General features: G+C 39.6%; 1 protein-coding gene and 1 pseudogene across 2 annotated transcripts in view; one reads left to right on the plus strand and one right to left on the minus strand.

Moving 5' to 3' along the window:
* The window catches only part of Ndfip1 (Nedd4 family interacting protein 1), a 40,763-nt gene that overhangs the window by 15,035 nt on the left and 4,723 nt on the right, over window positions 1-21,005 (minus strand). For both annotated transcript variants that reach the window (XM_052155386.1, XM_052155387.1), the window contains exon 2: window positions 3,611-3,716. In XM_052155386.1, coding sequence (XP_052011346.1) covers window positions 3,611-3,716 — 106 coding nt within the window. The remainder of the gene's footprint in view (window positions 1-3,610; window positions 3,717-21,005) is intronic.
* LOC127664098 (acyl-CoA-binding domain-containing protein 5-like) lies at window positions 4,485-6,735 on the plus strand (annotated as a pseudogene).

The raw sequence follows: 21,005 nt of genomic DNA on the forward strand, positions 1-21,005 counted from the left end.
AGCTATACTGTTAACAAATTTAAAAGAAGAAAACACTTAATATCCACGTGCTTTTGTTCTCACAATCAGGTTTCTACCTCACACTGATGTGCTGAGGTAACTAATTTGGTTATAAAAGAGTTCTGAGAAATCTTCATTCCCTCTTCTGAACAGTGTATTACCTCGCCAACTACTCTTACAAAGATTCAGCATAACAGAAGATGTATTTATAAGATTAACTTCTAAATAATTTTTTAAGTTTTGAAAACAGAAAATCCTATAGTTCATCATTTTTCTCTTTTATTCTCTAGTTTTAAATTAACTTCTCTGTTAAATGCTCTAAACAAGATCTTACTGTGTAATCCAGGCTGGCCTCAAACTACCATTGCTCTGCCTTGACTTCCAAAGTACTGATATTAGAGGTGTGAGCTACTACACCTAATAAGTTTAACATTTTTACTGTAATGCATTATTGAAACTATAGCTCATCAATGCCCCTTGTTAATAGAAAACAGAAAGGAAGTAATAATTTCCCTCTTCCTTTTCCTCATATTTCTCCTTGTCTTTAACAGGATCTAGCCATACATAGAAGTCAGTACTTAACCTGCCTCTAGTCTCAGCCTTCCCAGGGCTATTACAGGCATGAGCCATACCCAGTATTCAGGTGCTGGCTATGGTGGCACAACCCTGTAATTCTAACACTTTCCATCTAGGTGGAGGCAGGAAAACCAGGAATTCAAGATCATTCTCCCTATACTAGTGAATGAAGATAACCTGGTCTATGAGAGACCCTTTCTCAAAACAAAACAAAAATTCAATATCCATTAAAAAAAAAACTTCCTTAATTTGGTCACAAATGTCTAGAAAATACCCACTAGTATGATCCAGGCTATAATAGCCCAGTGACAGAGCACCTGCCTGTCTATATATATACATATATGTATATATATATATATATATACATATATATATATATACACACACATATATACATATATATATATACACACATACACACATACATACACATACATATCCCTAATTTCAGTCTCCAGTACTGCAAGCAAACACCCAAAGAAAAGAGTCACTGGTAAATTATTAAAAGCTTTCTCCCTCACGATTAGAGAATAAAGGGCTGAAAAGACAGCTCAGTAGTTACAAGTGCTTTCTGCGACTCCCAGAACCCACACTGTGCAGTTCACAACCTCTTGTACCTCCAGCCCCAGGGGATTCCATGCCCTTTTTTGGCCTCTGCTGGTACCCACACAAACATGGTATATATCCCCAAACATGATTATATAAATTTGAAAAAAAAAGTAAGAATATATAGTTATTATAAGCCATTAGCTGTACCTGAACATACCAACAACAAACAAAATCTCAATAAATGAGGCATGTTTGACTATGTTCCCAAGTAGGAAAGTATTACACAGATGTCAACGTTTTGTGTGTATGTGTGTCTGTGGTGCATGTTTGTTTCTGGTGAACACTTTTGTGTCTAAGGATGCATGCATATGCGGAGGCTGGAAGTAAACACTGCTTATCTTTCTCTATCACTTTCTCCCCTGCCCCATTTTCTGTGTGGGCTTGTGTGGGAGAGGGTATATGTACAGATTCATGTGCATGCACATACACGAGGCCGAAGGTTAACAATGGATACCTTCCTCTATCACTCTATAGTTTTTAAAACAAGGTTTCTCAGTGAATTTGGAGCTCAGAAATTGGCTGGACTGGCTGGCCAGAGAGCTCCTGAAATCCATCTATCTCTACCCACTAGCACTGCAGTTACAGATATATATGAAATCCTGTCTCAAATTCAAATTCACTGTCTCTGTCTCTCTCTCTCTCACATACACACACACACACACACACCCTCCACAACTGATAAAAGACATGACCCCACTATTGGATTTATCTACCAGAGATTACATCTAGTTATAATCTCTATGTCAAAAGGAGAATCTTTAGAAAAAATATAGAATGTAGATTAAGAAGGTAGAAGTATTTGAGAAAGAATATCTAAACTGGTTAAAGGTTGGAAGCCGGAGGGTCAGGAGTTAAGGCAAGTCCCCGCTACACAGAGTTGCTTGTATGGCCTGCCTTAATAAACAAAACAAAACCAACCTCTGCAAAACCAAAAAATTTACAACTACAGAGGGTAGCTATTCAAACATTCATCAGGAAAAGGAATGATTTTGGGTAGCAAAGCATAAAGGACTTTTGATGGTGACTGAAACAGTGAATCTAAACTCCTATTAATGAAGTGGGTACACTTAAGGGAAGACCAATATTTATGACAACAGTCTTATAACCCAGGGCTGAGGAACAAACCCAGGGTCCCATACATGGCAAGCAAGCACTCTATCACTGAGCTACATTCCCAGTCTCTTGGTGTCCTAGTCTTAGGCTGATCCCATGACATAATCTACAGTTCTTCCAAAGTCTGAAACTTAGCAGGGTAAGTTTCAGGAGCTCACAAATAAAAGAACCATACTACTATAAGGGAATCAAAATCAAGCAGACCAAGATCGGAACTTAGAAACTAAAGCCAGACTAGAGGTAAGATGCTGGCCTATGTTCCACACAATTAAAATGGTTGCTTTAGGACCCCAGTCTACCAATGGAGTCAATCTCATATCATCTATCAACAGCCTTCCCAAGATAAAAGGATGGTAAGGCTGTAAAGGCTTTACAAAGATGAATGTCTTCAATTTTCCTATGATGAAGTAGAGGCTGGAGTAGTGGCACATGGCTCTATCTGCCACTCTGCCACAATCCTGTTTTATAAAATATGAAGTGGCTCTATTCAAACTGGTGAACTGGAGCTGAAGCACTAGCTCAGTGACCAAGAGTACTTGTTGCTCTTGCAGAGGACCTGAGTTTGATTCTCAGCACCCGCACAGTAAGTTCACAACCATTTGTAGCTCCAGTTCCAGCAATCTCATAGAGTCCATGCACGCAAAACACTCTCACATAAAATATATAAATCTAACTTGAAAACAAAACTGGTGAATTTTGAAGGCCTATAGAAGAAATGATTGTCAGAAACTCTAGATACCAGAAGTTCTACTAAAGTGTTTTTTTTCTCACACACATGTGAAGCTTCTCTAATGAAATTATGAAAACCAGTCGATCACTCAGTTCCTCAACCCTTCTTTCCTTTCTTCTCTGTGTTTTTATTTTGGTTTTGTTTGTTTTTGAAACAAGGTCTCATGCAGTCCAGCCTGACCTCCATCAAAGCACTGATCCAGGGCTGAGGCTGCAGGTGTTTGACATTATAGTGTGGAACTATTCCTCAGTTTGCCCTTCCTGGAATGAACCTGAGCTCTCCAAAAAGGCAGCATGGTAAACGGGCTTTGGGGGCTTTGGCTTCCAGAGTCTTCTTTTTGCTTTGCAGAATGTGCCTTACATTGTGTGTCTGTTTCTCACTCCTAATAAAAGCCCTTCTTTGCCAGCTAGAAAAAAGGAAAGGTGTGTTCATCTGTTTTTTAGAGTAAGATAACAGTAACACCTGTTTTCACCTTGGGCTATAAAAAAAACTTATGGAAAGCTGATGAGAAGAAAACAGCAACCACCATGTCCTGGAGGGGTCTGTGAGTCAGTGCCAGGCAGCCCTGGCCTCAGCACTCACCTGCGCCCTCCGGTGCGGTGAGGCTGCTGTACGGAGGAGGAGCGTCACCGGATCCACCTGCAGTCTGCTCACGCTCCCCAGGCCCAGGCTCCTCTTCGTTCTGCAACTGAATACAAATGTCAGATATTAATACACACATAAGACAAATTGTAACGATGCAAACCTAAACCTAGAGTAGCCTATCCAGAAGGCTGCCTGGCATTGTGTTTGTTTCCTTCACCTTGAAATGTGCAAACTCTCTTCTAAAGTATCCTATTCCCAGAAAGAGAAATTCTATGGAAATGATCAAACAATAAGCTACATAAGGACGATACTCCAAGTGGCATGGGATATTCTTCTTATTATTATTATTCTTTTTTGTTTTTGTTTTTTCTAGACAGGGTTTCTCTGTGTAGCCCTGGCTGTCCTGGAACTCACTCTGTAAACCAGGCTGGCCATGAACTCAGAAATCCACCTGCCTCTGCCTCCCAAGTGCTGGGATTACAGGCGTGCGCCACCCTGCCCAGCACTTGAAAAGCTGAGGCAAGAGCACCAAGAGTTGCAGACAAGACTGGACTACTAAATTATGAGGGTTCTCAAATAAACAGAAAAGGCTAAATGTAACTCAAGTTTGCCTCAAATTTGTCAAGAAGCTGATGAAGGCCTTGAACTCCTGACCTTGCCACCTCTGCTTCTCAAGTGTTGAGATTACAGGTGTGTGCCACCATGCCCAGCTATCAAAAATAAGATTCAGGGAAAAAAGAAACATAAATGAAGAAAACTTGACAACTTGGATACTTAATAGAACAATTATATAAAAGCCTGATTTTTATCAAATTACACATTGTATAATTTTGTTTGCAAAAAGGTAAATATATAAATGGAAAGATCAAGAATGACACAAATCTACAATTCAGCAGTATCTCTAGGTAATGGAAATATAAAGGATTTCTTCTTATTTATATATAGGCTCTAATTTTCAGTACTTAACATTCATCACTTGCATAATTTCTTTAAACTCAGAAAAGCAATCTGATAGAGGAAAAAGCCAAAATTAGGCCAACCAAGCCTTACCATCTTATTAAGTCTGTGTGTAGACATTTAATATTAAGTAACTGAGACAGTTCTGAGGACATAAATTCCTAAACTCTCACTTTTGGACAGGGATAGCAAGAAGACAAGATGTAATTACTAATGTCTTCAGTTTAGGTGGCGGATTCACCACCGGAAGATTTAGATTTAATTGGCTTACAAGATTAGGAGTTTAGTTGATACACCCATCATTTAGTTACCATTGTTTCTGAACTAAGTTTATGTGGTGCTTTCCTTCACTCGGTGGCTCAACTGGGTTCCAGAGAGAAAGATCTTGGTATCATTCTGACCTCTTCAAATGCCAAAGCTGTTAATGGTAAAGTGGACAGCAGTAATAGTGGGGCTGAGTCTGAGGAAGAAAAGACCAAGAAGAGTTAAAAGGAGCAGAACAGAGTGGCAGTGATGATAAGAAAATGACGAAGAAATCAACAGATAAGGGTTTGGAGCCGGGAGGTGGTGGTGCACACCTGTGATCCCAGCACTCTGGGAGGCAGAGGCAGGAAGATTTCTGAGTTCAAGGTCAGCCTGGTCTACAGAGTGAGTTCCAGGACAGCCAGGGCTATACACAGAAACCCTGTCTCGAAAAAACCAAATCCCAAACAAACAAACAAAAAACAAAAAACAAAAATTTGGAAATCACCGGGCAGTGGTGCCTCATGCCTTTGATCCCAGCTCTTGGGAAGCAGAGGCAGGTGGATCTCTGATTTCCAGGCCAGCCTGGTCTACAGAGTGAGTTTCAGGACAGTCAGGGCTATACAGAAACCCCATCTGGGATGGGGATGGGGTGGGGGGAAGAATTTGGAAATCACTGTTACCAATGGCTATAAAAGATAGCTTTGCTCAGGATATACAGAGTGACATTCATACTGATCCTTCCCTGAGGACCAGAAGCAGAGAAGATGACAAGCCTGGAGATTAGAGCTTGCAGTGAACAGGAAACACTGTTATCTGTGCTCACCAAGATACAAATGAAGATTCCAGTGAAGATGCTTCAGGAATGCATCAACTGACAAGTGATTCAGATAGTGAAGTATACTGTGATTCTATGCAGCAATTTGGACAAGAAGAGTATTACTTAGGTGGCTGTCTTAGTAAGGGTTTCTATTCCTGCACAAACATCATGACCAAGAAGCAAGTTGGGGAAGAAAGGGCTTATTCAGCTTACACTTCTGCATTGCTGTTCATCACTAAAGAAAGTCAGGACTGGAACTCAAGCAGGTCAGAAAGCAGGAACTGATGCAGAGGCCATGGAGAGATGTTCCTTACTGGCTTGCTTCCCCTGGTTTGCTCAGCCTGCTCTCTTATAGAACCCAAGAATACCAGCCCAGGGATGACACCACCCACAAGGGGCCCTCCCCGCTTGATCACTAATTGAGAAAATGCCCCACAGCTGGATCTCATGGAGGCACTTCCCCAACTGAAGCCCCTTTCTCTGTGATAACTCCAGCCTGTGTCAAGTTGACGCAAAACCAGCCCGTACAGTGGTGATCCTCCTCAGCATTTGGAAAGTTCTGGTTTTTGTGAAGATGCTCAACAATCTCCTGGAAGTGGCAGCACTGGAGAGATGCAGATGGTAGCAGTCAAGGGAAGCAGTGAAGCAGGAGGGGAAGATGGCAGAAGGAGCAGTGGAGCGCCACTCTGGGATATGAGATGAGAGGCGGAGAGAGCAAGGGCTTCTCCAGGGTCAGGAGAGGGGGAGGGCATAGAATGCCACATTTGAGCAAAGGAACCAAGGTAGGCAAGTAGGAAGTGGAGGTGATGGATAACGCTGGGCTCAGACCGAGGGTCTAGAGGCAGCCTCATTGAGCAGATCGCTCTTCTGCTCATTAGATTGCAGGAAGATGTGCAGAAAGTCCTTCAGAGACTGCATAAACTGGAATCACTAACTGCTTCACAGGTGAAATTATCTTTGCAGACAAGTAATCATCCCTGCTCACAGAGACCACCTTGGTGGCCCTCTGAGATGTCCCCTGGTGCATTAGCTTTTGCATGGGCCTTTTATTGCTCAGTGGTTGGTGCATTTGTATTATCAAAGAAGGAGAAGACTAAATTGAAGAAAAGGCCTTTTACTCAATAATACTGCTGGGCCTGGAAGATCTAAAAGATGGATTGGAAATGAAGTGGAATTCACAAGAAAATTTCAGTTTTGATGATTACATTTCTTTTTTGTCCAGTAGTTTGGTTTATATACACAAATATTCTTTGCACTGAAAAAATGGTAACATTTTAAAGACTAATATTGCTGATACTTGAAAAATCCATCTCAACTCAATTTTAAGTAGTATCCACAGACTTACTCTTTCTGAGCTTGAAGGACTAACTTATTACCGTTCAGTTACGATCACCTGATTTTTCTCTCATAAGAATTATAAGCTGCATTTCTAAGGCATAGCTCCAATTGTGAGATAAAATTTATACTTTTTACTTTTAAAATTAAACATAAGAAGGAATGCAAAAACAAAAGTTGCCTTTAAATGAGGTTAAATCATTTTGGTATCAGTCATTGAACTGTCAGCTATGTAGCAGAAAACTGACGGAAGAATTCTCTACATTCTTTGTGGTCTGCACAGTAGACTGGGCTTTATTTAGTGGCTTGATTTCCCTGGCTTGCTCAAGGGAACTCAGAAAATCATCATCCTTGTTCCGTGCTCACTGTCTACAAAAGATTCACTGAACAGACTTGACTTGATGATGGGAGTGATGAAGGATAGGCCTAATGTAGGTGCAAAGTGAATTCCAACTCTGGAGATGGTTAATCAGATTTTATAATTCAACCATACACACTTAATTCTTTATAACCATTTTTCTTTTAAGTGAGGATATCTACTGTTTGCTTCATGGGATGCTTTGCAATAAATGAAAACTTATTTATACTGTTTTTACTAAGGTAAAAAAAAACACAAAAATTCCTAACCTCTGTCAACACAGTCTTTTCCCTATCTCAGCCTTGTTCTGGGTGGCAAGATCTTCAGTTATTTAATTCAGTGTTTTAGAGCTTGGAATCAAACTCTGGGTTTTAGGAATCCTAGGCAAGTGGTCTATAGCAGAGCTGACTCTCCAGCTCCTCCAGTTATTTTAAACAGCTCAAACTGAGAGGGGGGTCAGGGGAGAGTGCCTATTGCTGCTGCTTTGGATGGCCCTCCCATGTCACTGTCATAAAACAGAGATGTCTCAATAGATTATAGTTTTTAAATGAGCTGTCCTAGACTAAAGTTAAACTATAAAGGGAATTTACTGATGTAAGCAATAAGGTCTGATCCTGTTTTCAGTATTACCACACAGGAAGTCAATTGAGGTGCTTGTGAAACACACTGCTCTTAAGCACACTTTACAAAGAAGTCCATGGTGAATGGAAACAGGGCAGAACAGAGCTTGGAGTTCTGACATGAAGTAGAGCCTGCATCAATCTCCAAACATGTGCCACAAAGAACTAGGTTACTACAAAAATGTAGTTTGATATGGGTTCTTGGGCCATATTGTTAGGGGCATCTGTCATCTAGACACTTTTGGCCCATCCCCATGCTGGGTCAGAAACCTAGTACAGACATTTACCACTGATTTTCACTTGCAGGACTTGCTGTTTCTGACAGGGTTTTCCTGTATACCTTGGGCTGGCCTGGAACCACTAATCCCCTCGTCAGATACCAGGACTACAGGCATGTGCTACCATTTCTGGCTTGAGCCCATTTCTTAGCGCTAACAATCTAACCTTAACTTAGGTCTCTCCCAAATAACTGCATTGTAACTCAAGGTAAGTTATCCCTCAGAAATGAAAGCATAGTGGTAAAATAGCTATAGGAAAGCACATGCTCCAGGAACATCAAGTAGTCAACTAGTCAAAGAGCTCCTGTCAGCAAGGGTCTCCTCAACCAATGGTCTTAATATTATCTGAAGCCCTAGGAGGATGCTCTCGGCCTCCTCATAACTAATCAGCACTGTATGAGAGAAGACAGCAGCAAGCAAGTGACAGAACAAGAAAGAGCAAGATGCAAGAATGCAGACTTAACTGTAGCAGTTGGTACTGTTCTGTATTCCAACCTAGCTTGACATTTCTAACCTGCTTTAAAATTCTGTAGTCTGGTCAAAGCAAGCATGTTTCCTCTACATAAGTTGGTTTCAGGAAGGAAGTTTAGCACTTCTAAGAAACTCAAACATTCAAAAAACTCAGGAGGTAAAGAAGTCTGCCATTCCAATAGCTGCAAGATAGGTTGCCTGTCTCCTAGCAACCTGGAAATGTGATAACTCTGCAGCACAGTAACAGGTAAGAGATCAGAGAAATTCCAGCCTTCTTAGAAACACCATCTCTTTGGCGAGGAAAAGAGAAACATTACCAGGTCAAGATTTTTTTCCCTCTTAAAATACAGTATTTTAGAAACATATTCAACTAAAAAGTGGAAAAACAAAAGCAACTCCCCAAAAAACATCATGACTATGGAGGCCCCATATATTGGGCTGATCCCCAACTCACAGCCATATAATGAAACACTATTTAGCCAGAAAAAAAGGATAAATTGCTATGACATAAACTTTAAAAGCATTATATTAAGAATAAAGCCACTAACAAAATACTATATGCTGTATGCTTTTATTTATATAAAAATGTTCCCAAACTGCAGTTTCATGGAGAAAGAAAGATTAACAGTTGTTGGTAGCTAGGATAATTCAGGGAGAGTAGCAACTGACTACTGATATGTCTGAATTTCTTGCACGGTTAGGAAAAATAATGAACATGTTTAGAAATTAGATGGGGTAATGGTTATTCAGCCTAATGAAAATAATTTTTAATTATTCTATACTTTAACAGAGTAAGTCTGGGTTGGAGAGATGGCTTGGGGATTGAGGGTACTTGTTACTCTTGCAGAGAATCTGGGTTCAATCCCTTGACTTATCATTATCCATAACTTCAGGTCCAGTGGATATTTACTTTCTTCTGACCTCCAAGAGTACCAGGCACACATGTAGTGAATGTACATACATGCAGACATAAAATTTACTGTGTAAACATAAAATAAATCTAAAAAGATCTGAAAAGAATTTTAAGGAAATAAATTTTAATTTATAAAAAGGTAAAAATGTTTTCTATTTTCGAAAAGCCAATTCTATATGATTTTACTTAAAGCTTAAAATTAACTCTTCTACATCACTGTTCACTTGCTAAGTCAGTATCTGTGTCACTCTCAATGAGAAGGATCCTATCAATAGCCCCACAAATTTCCAAAGGACATGTCTGTGAATGGGTGAAAAATGAATTCTTGAGGAAAAAAAAAAGGTTCCTGGGTCTGAAGAGAGGTGGATCAGGGATTAAGAGCACTGAACAATTTTCCAGGACATGGGGTTCAGTCCCCAGCACCTACATGGCAGTTCACAGCTGTCTGTACCTCAAGGTCCAGGAGACACAACACTCACTTCCTGCCTCTACATGCACTGTGCTCATGGAATACACAAGCATATAGACAAAGCATTCATACACACAAAATAGATTTAAAAAACTGTTTCTTTAATATCCAGTGTTCCCTGGGAGAAAAGCTGTTGCAGGATATCTGATCACACGTAAACCCCAAGATGTGTTATTTACTGGGAAACCCTGTTTCTAGTTGTGGTGTGGCTCAGCCTTAGCACACACCTTTAACCCCTCTGGCTGGAATATAGTCATGCCCTTAGTGAACACATTTAATCCCAAACAATGAAGGTGAAGAGAGGTAGACATTTGAGGGTTCTTTGGAAAGTCAGTTGTGTTGGATGGTGCTTTGCTAGGAGTGAAGGAGTGTCTTCCTGAAGCAGACATAGGTGAACGAATATTCTGCCAAAGGAAGCACGTGAAAGGACACATGATAAAGGATTCTTCACTAATGACATGCATGTATTGGTCCATCTTACATTAAATAGTAGAGCTGCATTTGTTAGAACTCCATAGAAGGAACTGCACCAAAAACCTTCTGGTGGTATGCTGCAGTCTCCTGCTGCTGACTTGAGCTGACTGGCAGAGGGATGTCAGCTGAGACAGACGCATGCACTGAGGCAAGACCAGTGCCATACTTGTTGCTCTCGCGTTTTTGCTAATCTTCACTTCTCTCAGAGAGCCACAGCTGAGAACTTTTCCTGGCGTTCCTCCTGGTCCCTCCTGCTGACTTGTGCTGAGGCTGAGGCCTGGCTATCTCTGTTAGGTACTGCTACCACTGTTGCTAACCTGGCTCTGCCAAACTGGACTGCTGGTACATCCATGAAGTGTTTGCATGTAGACTGAGCTGCAGCTGCTGACCTGTGAATTGGAACTGCGGATTTCCAGACAACACAGACAGAAGTTGGTCCAAAGAACCTTTCTAAACAGGATTACTTCCCCTGTATCCTTTCTTTTCCACTACCTCTGGTGGGTGGTGGGCTACAAGGGAGGCTAAAGCATGTAAGAACCATCATTAAAAGTAGTCCTTAAAAAAAATTAAAGTTACAGTAAAGTTAGGTTGTAGAAGAAAGCACCCATGTTTGAAAGTGATGTCTATCTGAGTGGCAGACGAAGTGACAAATCAGAGAAAGATTTGACAAGAGTAGGATACACCCAACTCTCATGAGGAAAGAGATGCAACACAAGAGGGAGAAGTGCAGAGAAAGGAAAGGAGCAGGCAGTTTTACTAGGGCGCTTTCACAGAAAAAGGTTGAAGAGAGAACAAGTTAGACACAGGTGAAGACAGAATGAGCCAGAGAATGAGAAGGAACCAGAAGATTAGAACAGACTGCCTGAGTTAGTTTTAGGCCAAGCAGAGCAATTCAGTCAGAAGCCAAGAGAGAAGCCAGATTGAAGCAGTCAGCTTGGAGAGGAGTTTGAGCCAGAACAGCTGAGCTGAACCAGCCATCCAGAGTTCAGAAAGAATTAGAAAGGGTGAGTTAATTTAGCAGTAAGTCTCAGAAGCTGAAAACATTCTAGGCAGAGGTTAGCAGACTTGAGGCAGTAAGCCTCGGAGATGACAATTAAAAATATAAATATAAAAAAATACTTTTAAAAATATAAATATAAAAAATACTTTTACCGAAAAGAACTACATAAGACATCAAAAGACAACTTGTCTGAGATTGCACTGAAGATGAAAATCATTATAATTACTGTCTTTTCTATTTTGAGATGTTGTTTAAAAAAAATTAAAAAATATAAACCCAGTCTGAGCATGGTGATAAATTCCCTTAATCTCAGCTCTCAGTAGGGAGGAAGCAGAATGTTTGAATTTGAGGCCAGCGTGGTGTACAGTGAGTTCCAGATCAGCTCCAACATATATAGTAATACTGTCTTAAATAAATAAACAAATAAATAAATGTGCATGTAAATGTTGCACAATTTCAGCATTTAAACTACCCAAGAGTATCAGAAATAAATGATAATATAAATATGTAAATCTTCCAATACCAAAATGAAACCAAAAATATGCACCAAAGAAAGACAATCAAGTAGTGAGAACAATGACTTAAAAGTAAGAGGTCGAGCAGTGGTGGCACACGCCTTTAATCCCAGCTCTTGGGAGGCAGAGGCTGGCAGATTTCTGAGTTTGAGACCAGCCTGGTCTACAGAGCAAGTTCCAGTACAGCCAGGGCTACACAGAGAAACCCTGGGGGAGGGGGGAACACCTAAAGTAAACTAACCAATACCAGACCCTTGAAGTCTGCACCAACACCACCTGCTGAGTCTGCGGGCCATGGTGGGTGCAGAAACCCCCCCAACACACATGTTCAAGCTAGGGTCTCCCATGCAGCTCACTAGTAGAACACCTACCTACCATATAAGGTTCTGGGTCCAATTCTCAGCACTGCAAAATTTTTTTCTTAATTAGCTGGGTGTGTGGCACACACATTTAATCCCAGCATTCAGAAAGATAAGGTAGTCAGTCAAATCTCTGAATTTGAGGTCAGTCGGGTTACACAGTGAAACCCTTTCTCAAAAAATTTTTATTAAAATTTAATGAAGGCAGGTTGTGCTCTAGGGATATATACATCTCTCTCTTACACATACACACACACCATACACACTCACACACACACAGGTTCCTTTCCTGTGTATCAAAAATAAGTAGCATCAAGCAAGAGATGCTAAATTATATAGTTAATGATTTAAAAAGAAATGTCAACAAAAGAATTAGAAACACAAATGAGAAAGACATCTCTGGGCCTTTTCTCTTTAACAAATGCAATATTGAATAGGAATAGTAGGATGGCTCCGAGGGTAAGGATGCCTGGCACTGAGTCTTAGAACCTAAATTCAATCCCAGAAACCCATGTGGTGGAAGGACAGAAAGGACAAAACAGAGTCCTGAAAGCTGTCTTCTGACCTCCAGTGTGTAATCATTGTACACACACACACACACACACACACACACACACACACACACACACACGCATGTTTTTATTTTTATTTTTTTTTAATTTTTTTTAAAGATATTTATTTATTTATCATATGTAAGTACACTGTAGCTGTCTTCAGACACCAGAAGAGGACGTCAGATCTCTTTACGGATGGCTGTGAGCCACCATGTGGGTGCTGGGATTTGAACTCATGACCTTTGGAAGAGCAGTCGGTGCTCTTAACCCGCTGAGCCATCTCTCCAGCCCCTATTTTTATTTTTTTAGAGAAAGAAATCTTGAGCATTTGTTATTCAACCTGTAATATATACCATAGCCTGCTGGATACAAATAACTATTTAATAGATGTTTGTGGTACATATAAGGAAAAATTTTGTATTTTTATCAAATTGTAATTCCTAAAATGCTTTTCCTACTAAAAAAAACAACTAACTGACACATTCACTAACCTCAATTTAGATACACAGGTTGAAAGACAATAGCCTTGCTGTGATGTAATTACATTGCTAAATTGTGTCTGTTTGAATTTACTGAAAAGCTGGCTCTGGAAATGGAGTTACTCTCTTCCCCTTCAGAATCAAGCATGTTTATCTCAAAATATCCTTCAAAGCCTCTTGTCCAGGGATGGACTGACCCACCTCCCTATAATAGGGAGGAAGGAAAACAGCAGAACAGCCCACTGGTAGGGATGCTGTGCCCTGAGGACTAGAGAGTGAACTATTTCAACAGAGGGCATTACTGTTTATCCCCCAGAATGAGAATGCCATGAGAAGTCCCCCAGAGAGAAGGCTCCGTCAGGAACTCACGCAGACTGCCTCTGCTTCCCCAGTGGGTCTCTGCTGGCTACTGAAGCACCAGATTAGATGTGTTATGTATCTGCTGCTATTTGTTCTTTCACTTGGAGGCCTCACTAGAGGGGATGTTCTGCTCTGCTCAAGTGTCCTGTTCAACCCAGACAGAACTCCAGCTGGCTGCCTCAACTGGTTTTCCCAGTTATTTCTGGTGGATGTTTACAAGCCCACAATTTAATAGTGTTTTGCTCTATGCCTGCTTCTGTCTGCATCACTTGCTATTTGCTATTTATTCTTTTACTTTTGCTTGATGTATACTTAATAAACTTATTCATTTAAAACAAAAACAAAGACAAAACAAAACAAAGGCCAGGAACACCTTTAATCTCAGCACTCAGGAGACAAAGGCAGGTAGATTTCTGCACATTCCACAATGGTCTTGTCTATACAATGAGTTCTAGGCCAGCCAGGGCTATAAAGAGAGATTCTAACAAAAACCAAACAAACCGAAAAAGAGAAAACCTATAAAACCAAACAACAAGAAAAGAAGTAGCATCAAAATCCTGAAAGCTATGAGTGAGACAGGTTCAGTAGACAGGGGAAAACTGAACCTTAAACCAGAACACAAAACAAACAACCTTTCATACGCACAAAAAACTCAGAAATTGGTGACACAAGGTACTGATAAGCTATGCTGAAAAAGATTTCCAAACAGAAAGGAGGAGCAACACCGGAGCTCCAAGGTTTCCTCTAGAAGGCATGAGCTTCCACTAGCAGCTATGAGCACAGCATCTATCCCCAATACAAACAAACAAACAAACAAAACACAACAAAACAAAACCTATTCTTTGGAATGTATAAAAAGATGGGGCACTCTCAGGATACATCAGACTTTTTTTTGTTTTTGTTTTGTTTTGGAGACAGGGTTTCTCTGTATAGCCCTTGCTGTCCTAGAACTCACTATGTAAACTAGGGAGGCCTTGAACTCATAGTATCTGCCTAGTATCTGCCTGTCTGTGTCTCCTTAGTGCTAAGATTGAAGGCATGTGCCACCATTGCCCAGCTAAAATATCTAAGTTTAAGGAAATGGGTGACATCTAGAAAAAGATGGTTGGAAGATTTATTTGTATACTAAATGCTGAGACTTCCCAATCTCATCATCATCTCTGAGGATACTAATAGATACTTATTATGGGAAACTGGCCAGCCCAAAAGAATCAAAGATAACGACACTTAAAACAAGCAAAAATACCAAACCAGCCCTCAAGACTGGCAAGTTGGCTCAGCAAGTAACAACATTCTCTGCTATGTCTGATGATCTGAGCTGGATTCTCTGGAGCCCACAAGTTGTCCTTTGACCTACACATGCATATGTGCACACATATAAATAACAAAGATGTATCTGATGCAGAACTGATTCATTCAGCATTTGTAACTTTCACCTTAACAAACACTGAATGAGAGCTATCTGTTGTGTAGTAGAACACAATTCTTGGAATTCACAAGGCCCTGAGTTTCCCAACACAACAAAAACAAAACGCTAAATAAAAAGTAAATCTTAGCACCTGGGAGGCTGAGATAAAAGGATTGAGAATTTGAGGCCAGCTAGAAATGCAAAGTGAGACTCTCATCTCAAAAAAGAAAGGCAAACTTTACATATTGTAAAACAAGAATAATGCTTTCATAAAACCAGTACAGGAAGATTTTTAGAAATACCTTTCCTACATTATGACATGCTGAGAAGAAATTCTGTCTAATAAAGAAAAACACATAGGAAATAAAATTTCCCAGAATTCTTTGACTCATTCAGAGAAGTATAAGCTATAATGTTCTCTACTTAGTGTGTAGAGCATTTTCTTTTATCACTAAATAAGATGGCACTGTAGTGTCTGAAATATAAAATATTTAAAGAGGAAAAAGTTTATTTCTCAGAAATAATTTCTTTTTTAAGCTCTAACAGCCTTAATTAAATAGCTAGATACAACAATGATACCAGCACAGAACTCAGCATCTGAATACACAGAGAGCAAGACCAACCCCAACAGCCTTAATTTGGGATAACACCAATTTTACCAGCTCACTAAAAAAGAAAAGAAAAGAAAAGAAAAAAATTAGTGAAGATATACCTACCCACTGCTAAGGTCCTTTCCAATGTAATCAGAGATTCTCATCTCAATACTGTCACTAAAATGTAAAGTCTTAGATCTAAAATCATTCGGATTAAATCTATTAGAAAGCTATGAGCTCAAAGCCAGACTGGGCCACAAGAAAGATGGAAGAGAACCAACTCCATAAAGCTGTCCTCTAGTTTCCACACAATGTGTCACAGGTTATGTGAGAATCCCCTGTCCTCTTCCTTCCAAACACACACACCAATTGCTGATTAAAAAACAAGATGCTTTTAGGGAGCTGGAGAGATAGTTGTGTGGTTAAGTGCATTTCCTGTTCAGTTTCTAGCACCTGTATCCAGCTCCAGGGGATCCAATACTCTTCTGTTCTCAGGGGGTTCCCACACACAGATAGCACACATATACTCATAATTATTTTTAATTCATAAACTGACAGACTAGACAACTAAGGGGAATACATTTTTTAAAAAGGTTTATTTATTGTATGTAAGTACACTGTAGCTGTATTCAGACACCCAGAAGAGGGCATCAGATCTCATTACAGATAATTGTGAACCACCATGTGGTTTCTGGGATTTGAACTCAGGACCTTCAGAAGAGCAGTCAGTGCTCTTAATCACTGAGCCATCTCTCCAGCCCCAGGAATACCTATATTTAAAGGTGTGTTTTTTTTTTAAAAAGAAGATATTTTCTATGTCTGAAACTATGTAGCAATTTGTAATGTTTCACCATAAACTTACCTATGTATACTTTAGTAGCATTAGTCAGGACTTGGAATTTAACACAGTAGTGGAGTATCTACAAGGTCCTGGGTTTGATCTGTCATGGGGGAAGTGTGTGTGTGTGTGTGTGTGTGTGTGTGTGTGTGTGTATGTATGCATGTAACAAAATTTACTAAAGCAATATAACACTATCTCTCTGGATCAAAGCTACTAGTTTCTACTTTCTACACACACACACACACACACACACACACACACACACACATCAACTATAAAGCTGGAACTCTCAAAATGAAATGAATCCAGCTTCCTTTGTAAAAATCTAGAAAGACTGATTCACTAGAAAGATTGATCACACTGCCTCTTGGTGACAGAAGTGGGACTATTGCCAATTCAATGTTTCAGAAATCTTTACAGCCTCCTCAGTTATCCCCTTAGATAAGGCCCAAAGTGAAAGCAGATACTAAAGTCTATACATATCACAGCTTCAATCCTGGATGGAGCTCAGTGGCAGAGCACTTGGCCTAGCATGAGCAGGCCCTGGCTTAGATCCTCAATAGGACCATAGAGAAAGGTAGGGGAATTATTAAGGAGAAATTTTATATGTTTGAAAGCCACAAAACAAAGCTCTCACAAAGGCAACTTCAAAAATCTAAGAGGACTATTGTTGGTTTCCTAGTTTACAAAATTTCCCAAAGCATTTACAAAGGCAACATAAGTAAATTCTCTAAAAGTGTGTACCTTTTAAAAATAGAAAAGGCGAAGCCAGGCCTATAATGACACACGCCTATAATCCCAGCACTCTGGGAGGCAGAGGCAGGCTGATTTCTGAGTTCGAGGCCAGCCTGGTCTACAAAGTGAGTTCCAGGCAGGGGTATACAGAGAAACCCTGTCTCAGGAAAAAAAAAATCCAAAAATAAAAAAACATAATAAAAAAATTTTTTAAAAAAGGAAAGAAAAGGCAAACATGACCATTAATAGGAACATGAGAAAACTATTTTTCTCGAAAAAAATATGTTAAAAGACACAAAGGTGTCTTTTAAAACCTATAGTCCTTTACAACACAGGATGAATCTTAATATATATGAATATTAAAAATCCATTTAGATGAAGCCAAGCATAGTGCATAATTTTAATTCCAGGTAGAAGGCAGATCTCTGAGTTCAAGGCCAGCTTGGTCTACATAGAGTTCCAGGACAGCCAGGGTCACATGAGATCTGTCTCAAGAAAAAAGCAAAACAAAAACCAAATGAAAAAATCAATTTCAAAGGCAGGATGATGGACAGACCATGACAAAACTATGTCTTAAATATGCAGGAAACCACCTCTCTCAAGAGAGTAGGGAAAGGTAACTCTAGAACCTAATAGTTAACATCTATATGTGTGCCCTGTCTTCTAGAGAATAAGAGTTTCCCACATGGCATGAGTTAATAATTTGGGCACCACTATACATACGCATACAAAAACTAGAGAAGTAGCAGACAGTAAATGGTAGGAGCCAAATTTCTAGCTATTGAAGTGGAGTTTACAGATGAGCTGAATAAGCTGATGTGATCCACATGCTTGAGTTAGAGTTGGAGATATGGGGTCAACTTTGCTTTGATAATTTATTTATGCAAATACTGTTTATAGGGCTAAGGGTATACCTGAGTGATAAAGCACACATGCAGCACAAAGCAGACCAAGGGTTCAACACCCAGCAATAAAAGAACAAATGAGCCAGTGTGCTGGAATTATGTTCCCAAATAACTGTAAATACTTATGAGTCCATAGGGATATTATAATGAAGTTAATGGAGAAGAAATAAATATCCCACCTATAAAAATGGTAAATATTGTGTCAATATAACTCTGCTTTGGTGTTAGCCCTACCCCTTCCATATGAGCTGTGAGGGCCACTGTTCTCACAGTAAGTTTCCATGCAGCATGGAAGAGGGGCAGAGGACCTTGAGAGAAGAGAACCAGACAAACACATGAGCAGTAAGTCTTGCTGTGTACATGTCTTTGAGCAGATGTGTTCAGCCTAAAAGTGGATAGAAGCTGTCTTCCTCATTTTCCATTGTCATTTTTCTTTTGAAGCAGTATCTCTCACTGAACCTGGAGCTCATGGAGTCAGCATGAAGAAGACTACACTGAGTCTTCTTCATGTGGCAGTTTGTATTTACCAGCAGGGTGTACTAGGTGATAGCTATCACACTTGTTCTAACACTACACTTGAATTAATACAAACTGTTTTTCTATCTCCAGTCACCAGAAGCAACTGTCACTAAAAGGTTTGCAAAGCCTCATATATCTGATACATGCTTACCAGTTGCCTTGTTTATTGGCAACAATGACTTGAGGGGGAAGAAGACTACCTTCAACCTTATTTTCAGCATTAATCTACAACTAAAGTACATTTTTTTTATCTAAATAGGTATAGTCCTTTACAAAAATACAGTTCTCACAAGCAGTTGTATTTATCCAAAAATAACATCAAAATAAAGAAATCAAAGATTCATTTTAAAGCCTTTGTAATCTCACCACTGTCAAAGCTAAAGCACAGGCTTCCAAGCTCAAGGCCTGCTATGCTATACAGTGAAGCCCAGTCTAAAGCACAGCATCAAAGTCATTCTCATGGAAAGACTGACTTTTATAACTTAATATAGTATAGTGTATGGTAACTGATAATTGAAATAAACATGTATGTTCAGGACCAGAAGTGAAAAGACCTTAGAACAGAATTCCCTAGGGCAGCTCAACTGAGTCTTAGCTTCTGTCCAAACCAGGAACTTCTGTTCTGTTTACAGAGTACAGGCAGAGTGATGAAGCCAATAACTCTCCCTTAACAACTGGTGGCCAGTGGACACAGCCAGAAATGGATCAAGAATCCACCAATGCCACAAAAAACGACACAGAGAACAAGGCTTGCCAAGAGTGAGCCAATTCAAACACATGGACAATCACAGTTCTGTGGTTCCTGACATTTACAAAGACTATTTCCATATTTCCAACAGATTAAAAAGAGCTCTCAGGGCTGGCAAGATGGCACTAGCCACCAAGCCCAATAACCTAAATTCCATCTCCAGGACCTGAATGATAGAGAAACCAGATCCTGAAGGTTGTCCTCTGACCTCCACCCACATCCACAAAAAAAAAAAAAAAAAAAAAAAAAAAACATAATAAAGGTTTTTGTTAACGTTCTTTGATATTAACCCCATGTGACATATCTACTTAAAATATTCTTTTCTGTATTTCACATAAAAATGTTTGTACATGGGGGAGGGGTTAGGGGATTTTCCAGGGGGTGGGGGACCAGGAAAGAGGACATTTGAAATGTAAATAAAGAATATATCTAATAAAAAAAACAATAAATAAAGTATGATTGAAAAAATGTTTGTACATGAAATAACAGCACAGTGGTATATGACTAGAACCTCAGCACTTAGAAGACTGAGGAAGGAGGACAGTCCCAATTTCAAGGCTAACCTGAGCTACACAGAGTTGCTGGCAATATAAGATCCTAAGGTCTCCAAACATATAAAATAAAAATAATAACAAAAAAATTATATAGTTGATCCAAAATGTAATATGAATATAAATGAAATACTAATGGCTATTTATTAGTATTTACTTAATGCAAGTGATGGTTTCCATAAGGTTTATCACACTACCCTATTTGGTATGTATTTGAAATACTAACAATAATCCCAGAACTCAGAAGGTAGAGACAGGTAGGTCTGTCTTTGTGAGTCCAAGGCCAGCCTGGTCTACACAGCAAGTTCCAGAAAAGCCAGGACTACATAGTTAGACCTTGTCCCCCCTCCCCCACCTCAAAAAAGTTGAAAATATAGTGTCAGTAAGAAATAATTTCAGGTCAGATATGGTGGCACACACCTTTAGTACCAATTTATGGGTGTTAGAGACAGTCAGAGCTCTGTGAGCTAACCTGATCTATAGAGAGTTCCATCCCAGCCTATCTGGGAAAAAAAAACAAACAATTATAGCAATAGCCATTTCTCCAAAGGCAATATACAAACATCCAATATACTGTACATAACTAATCATTTAGGAAACAGAAATCAATACTGCAAAGGAGATAGCTTTACAACCAACAAACAGCTAGTACCAAGAAACCAGAAGAAGGCTGGTGTAGCGCTTGCCAGCCATGGACAAGGCCTGGCTTCTATCCCTAGCACTGCAAAACATAAAATAAAAAATAAAAATAATCAAACTGTTGCTGAAAATATGAAGAAACTGGAATCTTTATACAGTGTTGGCAACAATGCAAGATGGTGTGGCTGCTATGGGTAATAGAATAGTTCTAAGAAAACTTAAAAATAGGATTATGAAACTATCCAGGA

This window comes from Apodemus sylvaticus, chromosome 13 (genome assembly GCF_947179515.1).
Source record: "Apodemus sylvaticus chromosome 13, mApoSyl1.1, whole genome shotgun sequence".
NCBI lineage: Eukaryota > Metazoa > Chordata > Mammalia > Rodentia > Muridae > Apodemus > Apodemus sylvaticus.